The following is an 8,186-nucleotide window of genomic DNA, read 5'->3' on the forward strand; positions in this document are numbered from 1 at the left end:
ATAAGTATGTATTTTGGACGAGGAATCGATTCATGTGGAATGAAGTTGGCTACAATTAACCTTCTTGAACCCAAACATGCAAAGGTAATATATATATGGAATGAAGTTGGCTACAATTCACCTTCTTGAACCCAAGCCATAAAATGATGGTTTTCTTCATTCTTCAAACAAGTTGCAATGATCAATCAAGCACCTATATGTAAAATGGCGGCCTTGATTGCTCAAAATAGAAACTATCAATCAAGCATAAAACAAGACATAATTAATGGCCTCCAAAGAGTGAAGGGAATGCATGATAGTTGGATTTGAAGTGATATTGGAGTGAATACTTTCCAACCTGACTATTGTCACATGTGCCTAACTTAGAAAATAGAATTTATAAAATGGTATGTTGGTGGTTGTTTGTTTTCCATCACTTGACTTAATGGTGTCTACACTCTCCTTTTCTTATTAGATTTTAAATTGAACCTCTGTGTTGATCATATAATCTATTGTAAATGTAAAAGTTTTCAATGTTTTCTACAAACCCTCTGCAAATTGTCAATGTGACTTTAAGTTAAGCACATTGACTAAAAAGTTATTTAAAATTTAAATCAAATTTCAAATAAGATCCAACATAGTTCAATCTACACATATAATAACAAAAAATGATATATGAAATTTAACTTACTTTTAAAATTTTATTTAATAAACATTTCTCATATTAAAAATATTCCAAATCTTGGAAGTTGCTTTAAGAAGTTCAACTTCAACATGCTATCAAGTATGTAATCCAAAATTCATTTAAGTTGCATCTTGAGAAAAATGGAATCCCACTATCTTAATGTCCGTGCAAGATCTCAACCTATATGGATATTGATAAAGTATGTAATCCCAAATTCATTTAAGTTGCATCTCGAGAAAAATGGAATCCCACTATCTTAATGTCTGTGCAAGATCTCAACCTATATGGATATTGATAAAGTTCCAATCTATTTAAACTTTGGAAGAACATCTAAATTTCTATTATTGGAATATGTAAATATGAAAGTGCCATCCTCAAGGTTTGAGCTATAAGTTAATATGCCAAATCTTGATCCATTATATTGACTTTTACTCAAACGAGAGAGGGTCTTTTACAGATTATTGGGATTCCCAACTTAAAGTTCCATTCGACTTTTGTGTGGAAGGATAGCTTAAATACATAAATACAACTTATAAATAAACAACGTAAATCGGAGAAAAAAAAAAAAAAAAAACTTGAACTGAAAACTCAAATGGTAAGAATTTCTGGATTTAAGGTGGTAAGAATTTGTAGGTTTAAGCTGTCACTTCATGATTCCATCGACAGTTAAACACTTAAAACGCCTGAATCATAGTCCCGACATTGTGAGTTACAGGGTGATTTCCACGTCAAATACGGCCAACAAATTTCCCACCTGTCACCATTATGTGTTAAAATGATCAAACCGACATGAGAGTTGCAGAAACCGTTGGTTGCTTTACATTTGAAAATCCTAACCTGTACGTATGTTCCTTTGAATTTCTATTATTTTATATAAATTAAATTAATAATAAAATCATAAGTTACTTGTGTTAATGCTCCACTTCTTTTATATAACATAAATAAATAGCAAAACCATAAGTTGACTTTTCGAATTCCCAGTCTGAATTCTGAGTGCTCTCGTCGTCTGCGGTACACCAAACCCATCTGCAATGGTGTTATACACCACGTATTTTGAAAAGGACAACCCGTCAATCAGCAAAGGAGCAAATTTCGTACGCAATGAAGCTTTGGGCGGGCAACGTGGGAATAGGAACACCCAAGTTTAAAGATCAGTTATAGTTTGGAATCAGTGCAGGAAGATACGACGCGTAGTTTCAACTTTCATGTTATTTGTCTGTGTTCTGCACAAAACCATATAAAACTGTATGACTTTTGGCTGGGTTGGTAATCAACCAATAACTACGAAATTCGGTATGTCCTGCCCAACTGCTCTGGTGTTGATTTTACATGGACTGTTGAACGACCAATGCGAATGCGGATTCCAATATGCCACTATATATATAACGCGATCCTTCTGCAGAAACCACATAGCTAAACATATATCGAGTATCTTCAAGTATCATGGCGTCCATTGCAATTCCTGCAACATCAATTACTGTTCTATATTTCCTCTTGAGCTACTTGGCTTTGGCTGGTGCGACTACTTTTACAAGCCAAGGGAAGGCCTCATCGATCTTGGTTGTGGGCAAAGTGTTCTGTGATACATGCCTCGACGACAGGCTTTCTGAAAATGGCTACGTTATATCCGGTACCATTTTATGTCATTTTAATATTCATTTTCTTTCTTATAATAAATACATCACCCTAAATGTACTGATCTTGCATTGTTCCTTTCACCTTTCGATGAACGAACAGGTGCTTCGATAGCTGTGGAATGTGAACTCAACAGGAAGACGATGAACATATATTTTCTTGGAGAGACAGACGAAAATGGAGAATTCAGGGTGGAGCTTCCCTCCAACATTTTTCAGTCTGCTAATCAATTGAATAATTGTTGGGTGAAGCCTCGCAACAGCCCTTACGACTCCTGCAACATTCCCAGAATATCTGCACCATCAAAGCTTAGTCTACAGTCGGCTTCCCATGGAGTTGTCACGTACAGTGCAGGCTCGTTTACCTACCGCCATGAAACTGTGCCTCCATCCTGTTATTCGAAAGATTTGTTGGCAATGATCCGTGGTCGAGCAATGGCTGAGGATGTTGACCAGTCTTCGAAAGCAGTCCAACAGACGCCCACAATCCCTTCGTTGCCACCCGCTACCCTTCCCAGTGTTCCCCCTCTTCCCAAGTTCACTATTCCTCCACTGCCAAGTGTTGCTCCTCTCCCCAAAATCTCTCCGCTGCCTCAGTTCAGCGTGCCTCCCCTCCCCAAAATGTCTCCATTGCCAGGTGGTCCTCCTCTCCCCAAAATCTCTGCGCTTCCGCAGTTCAGTGTACCTCCTCTCCCCAAAATGTCTCCATTGCCAGGTGCTCCTTCTCTACCTAAAATCTCTCCGCTCCCACAGTTGAGCGTACCTCCTCTACGCAAAACGTCTCCATTGCCAAGTGCACCCGCTCTCCCAAAAATCGCTCCGCTGCCTCAGCTGAGTGTACCTCCTCTCCCCAAAACTCCTCTACCTCAGTTGACTTTCCCTCCATTTCCAAAACCCAACATTCCAGGCTCTCCTCCTTTCCCACAGGTTCCTCAAATCCCACAAATCCCAAACTTCCAATTCCCGCCGGTCCCATTTCTCACGCCGCCACCTCCTAGTCACTAAAATAGCGCTCGATTTTCAGGTTTCCGCAGTATTCTTTGATCTATAGCTATTATTTGTATTGTCGGCTGGTGCTTATACATTCGTCGTCATTTGTTTATGTCATACCGCTGATAAAGGTCTGGTTTTAGGCGACTGTTGGCCTCTGAGCTTTTCCAGATAGTAGTTTAATGTGCATTTGTAGGAGCGATCATTTTTATGTTTGCCAATAAAATGACGGTATAGCTTTGTTTTCTTGTAATGAATGCTCATTTGTGGCGATGAATTCATGTTCGACGTGAATGTTATCCGAAATTGGTATTTATAGTGCTGACTAATTATACCAAGAATCGTATCCAGAAGGATTAAAGACGTTTAAGAGCAATTAAGCCACCAAAATTTTTAAACTAAAATAAAAAATCTAAATCGTGTCATGAGAAAAAAAGAGAAGACATCTTAAATATTCTTTCAATAATAATTTTACATTCATTTTTCATAATTATATTTTCACGATGGATAAACGCAATCATGATGTAATATAGTCAGAAAAATTTTTAAAAACCCAAAAAAAAGAAGAAGAACCACCCAGAAAGGCTAAGTGAATCGGAGTACTTGGCATGAATTTGAATAAGGAACGAGTATATAAGGCACGTACCTGTTAGTAGCATGGCGGTGTACAGCATGGATCCCCAAAATCATAATATTTTAAGATAAATAATAACTTATTATTAAGGATGATTCTTCATAAAAACCTTGCAGAAAATTTTAGAATATTGACAACAACATATAGTTGTACCTTTTTGGTTTATATAAAAAACAATAAAAACATAAAAATTACATTTTGATGAAATTAATTAACCATGATAAAATCATTTAACTTGAACCATCAATTTCATATGATGGATGGTCTCAGCCATCAATCTCATGTTATTATTGTGGTTTGGAAACAGCAACACTTGAAAACATAATCAGATGGAATGCAGTTTACTCATTAATCTATACACAACACAGAATCACATGTCACAGCTAACGACGTCTTTTATGTTGAGTAAGAAGAAAGGGATTAAGACATTTAATGTTAATAAAGGTGTAAGACGACATCCACGCAGATGTTGAAGACAGTGAAATTTGACAGCTAGGGATGGTTTTTTTAAATATATTATTATTAGGCTGGTTAGGTAATATATATAAATAATAATTTAATACTATAAATAAATAATTTTTAATAATGGTTAGTTTATAATGCTAGTTTTTAATGGCTAATTAAGGATTTTGATGCATCTTTGCTATTTATTCTTCACGATCAATGAATTTTTTTCACCTTTGTCTTGAGGATAAACCAGATTAGTTTTTTCTTTTTTATCACGAAAATAAAGAACATTAATTGGTTCCAAAGGTCAACCAAATAATAATAATGTAATTAATCCGAAATATATTATTGTTTCCAATATACATCACAAAATCCTAAAATCTAACATTTTAAAGTTTAAATATGAAATTAAATATTTTAAAATTATTTTTAATATTTTTAAAATATAAATTTTTATTTTTTAAATTAATTAATTAATATATAATTTTTTTATTAAAAATATAAATTATTTTAAAAAATAGTTAAAAACAAATCAAATTTTGAATATCAATAACATTAATGGCGGTAAGTATTATAAACACTACTAGAAGTCAATACTCACCCTGTTTAAAAAACCTCCAGTGGGACCGTGTTTAAGGTTTCTTATTTTTAAATTTCTCAAAACACCATAGTCTAATCCGATTGTTATTTTCCTTGAAATTTATAAAATTTTAGGTAATATTTTGATAAATTTTAACAGAGAATTTTGTAAATCTAACTTAAAGTTGTTAAATTTCTAGATTTTGGGTACCTCAAAAATTTTTGCTGCTGTTGAATCCATTGTCATCTTTAAAAACATAAACATGATTTAAACACTGTTTTGCAAGATTTGTTGAAATTCTTTTGCCCAAATTCCAACCAAAAATAACCGTCTTTCATACACAAATCACTTACCCCTGAAAAACAAAGGCAAAGACTTCTAACTAATTTCTTTGGATAGCTGCGAAATATTTTAAATTTGCATAATTGCAAACTTTGACATTTGGAAAAGCCAGAACGAGTTAATGGAAAAGCTCACTTAAATTTGTTTCCTGAATGTGTTGACACTCTCACTCATTGTTTTAAAATGGAGTATCATATTTAATTTTTATTATATATAATTTTTTAAATAAAATTGAAAATTTATGTAATTTATTAGTATTTTATTGAGAGATTGACGAGAATGTTGCATTGCAAAACATTAATAACATTAAAAATATTGTTACTGCTAAGTTCAAAGAAAAATGGTGTGAGCTAAAAGAAAATTAAGATATTATAAGGAGGTCATCAACCCCACCTTAGAAGATCAAAAGTATCTCTCTGTTTTAACTAGCTCAAAGAAGAAAATTAATATAGCCAAGATTAGAACGAATTCTCATGAGTTCCATAGTGAAACACATCGTTGGACAGTTCCTAAAACACCATGGATGGGTTCTGCCATCTCTGTGCGAATACGAACATCGAGGATGAAAATCACTTCCTCTTAGAGTGCCCCGTTACAACCACATTAGATCTCAGTTCCAAAACCTTTGTTGCAATACCGACCTTCCTAGCCTTTTATGTTGTCAGAATTACAGTGAGCTTGGAAAGCTTCTCTCTAAGCTTTTTGAGCATAAGAATAAAATCTTAAATCAAACTAAATAATTCGTTTCTTTAGGTCCGATAGACCAAAGTTTAGTCTCAATGAACGTTAACCATATCATCATCTTATTACAAGATCTTAAATATTATATAAATTTTATAGAGATTATTACTTAGATTTATAGACACGTTATACTAGGATTGATTTCATTAAAATAAATTTATTTTAATTAATTTATATAATTTAAAAATAAAAATAAAAAAAATAAATTTTATAAAAATTAAATATTAAATTGATTTAAAATAAATAAATAAAAAATATTTATATTTTTTAAATATATATTTTTATATTTTATTAATTAATGTTTAAAATTTAATTTTAAAATAAATTATTAAAACAAAACCTTTCTCTAACGTGCCAATAATGGATTATTATTACATTGATGGCAGTACAGTGTTATGAACACCTCGGATTTATTAATCATTCGTTTGCATGACTTTTTAAAAGATGCCATCGATATGACTTCACGCTTAGGCAAGCTTGGAATTTGATGTCCACCCCTAGAGTATTTGACATGTCGAGTAAAAAGCTGCACATTAGCATTTAGCAATATTAAAAATTGAAACCCGGAATTTCACGTCCCCTCCTCACGTATTTGACATAGAACGTCTATCTATTTATTTTAACGATTAGTTCCATAGGATTTAATTATTGAATATTTTACATTATTATTATATATTATCAATTGATAGGGAGAGTAATTATTAATTTGATAGTAATATAACCACACTTATAACATATAAAAATAAATAAAACTAAATTATTTAAAAATATAAATTAATATATTTTTCTATTATTAACTATATAAAATGCAATTTGACAAATGTTGTGTTTTTAATCCTGGCCGGTTCAAACTTTTAGAGACATGTTTTATTTCTACTTGATAAAATTCGAAAAAAAAACATATAAACAAGTTCTACTAAATTCCATAACTTTTTTTTTAAATACTTTATAAAATACCATCTAAATTTTAATCCAAAAGCAAACTAATTCAAGATTTATAAAAATTTATATTTAATCTCATAAAGAAATCCGCCTTCTTTATAAAGTCCCATGTACCTGATGTTAGTTTGCAGTAAAAACATTAAACAAAAAAACATATCATATAGTTTGGCATAAGTATATAATAGAACATTAAGAAAGAGACCACACAATATGAAACCACACGATTTAGTTTGACATAAGTATATAAAAGAACATTAAAAAAGAGATCATATAACATGAGGAACACGATTCGGTTTTTTAGCCTTTTTTTTTATTTGCGTAGACAAAATATAGGTTAATCCATTAATTTTAATTTTAATATATTAAAAGCATATATTAGTTAGTTTTTTTTATTTAGTTTAAATATAGTTAAATTAAAGTAAAAATACTGAATTCAAATTAGTGTTAAGGTTTAAAATTCTATCAGCTTGAGTATTAGCAGTCTTGATATGTACAAATAAAAAGCAAAACCTTGATTTATTACTTATACAAATATAACTTTAAAAACTATAATATATTATACTTAAGTTTACATTTGAACTACATTAATTACACACATCAAAATTATCTGTCTAAATAAAAAATTATATATTTTATTTCATAAAATTTAAATTGAAATATTTAATAAAAAAATCCTTTAATATAATTATTAACTTATAAAAATACATGTATTTTATTTTTAGAATTTAAATTTATATTTTTAGAATTTAAATTTATATGTGAAATAAATAATAATAATATTAATTTATTAGTATCCTGCCATACAAAATATCACTTTCGATATCTAGTTGTCTTTAAGTTAGTTTTAGGTTTCACTTGAAATTAAACCATTATATGCAAAGTCTACTTTACAAACCGAAAATAATATATATTTTTAAAATATTCTAATTCAATATTTTTTAATTTTGATTGGTGCTCTGTGGTTGCTCTTATTTTGCCGCCCATAAGTGCATTTGCCGTACTACCAGTATTGTCCTGACACCAATTATCGTCTTGTACTCATAACATATCGATAGAACTCATACTACGTGTTAGTGTCAAGCCTATGGGCAATTTGTTCCATTCAGTGACAAGGAGCCACTGCCGTGGCGGTAGTCCCTGCTGGGTCTGCAGGGACAACACAAATGGATTGCATCAAGCAGGAGCTGGACTGAATTGCAAAACTTGGAAAAG

The 8,186-nt window shown here is 31.4% G+C and overlaps 1 protein-coding gene across 1 annotated transcript; it reads left to right on the forward strand.

Annotated features, from left to right (window-relative positions):
• Positions 1–2,088: 2,088 nt before the first annotated feature.
• On the forward strand, positions 2,089–3,549 carry LOC149202414 (uncharacterized). The gene is made up of 2 exons (XM_089399978.1): positions 2,089–2,294; positions 2,402–3,549. The coding sequence occupies exons 1-2, from the start codon at positions 2,108–2,110 to the stop codon at positions 3,301–3,303; spliced, it is 1,089 nt and encodes a 362-aa protein (XP_089256104.1). The 5' UTR covers positions 2,089–2,107; the 3' UTR covers positions 3,304–3,549.
• The last annotated feature ends 4,637 nt before the right edge of the window (positions 3,550–8,186 follow it).

Source organism: Pinus tabuliformis, chromosome 2_1 (assembly GCF_031772625.1).
Source record: "Pinus tabuliformis cultivar Carrire ecotype Pingquan chromosome 2_1, CPIR1, whole genome shotgun sequence".
NCBI lineage: Eukaryota > Viridiplantae > Streptophyta > Pinopsida > Pinales > Pinaceae > Pinus > Pinus tabuliformis.

Bases quoted from the DNA above. Each gene is read 5' to 3' on its own strand.
- LOC149202414 (XM_089399978.1), top strand. From the start codon at position 2,108: ATGGCGTCCATTGCAATTCCTGCAACATCAATTACTGTTCTATATTTC. The intron at 2,295-2,401 runs GTACCATTTTAT...ATGAACGAACAG, and splicing joins AAATGGCTACGTTATATCCG to GTGCTTCGATAGCTGTGGAA.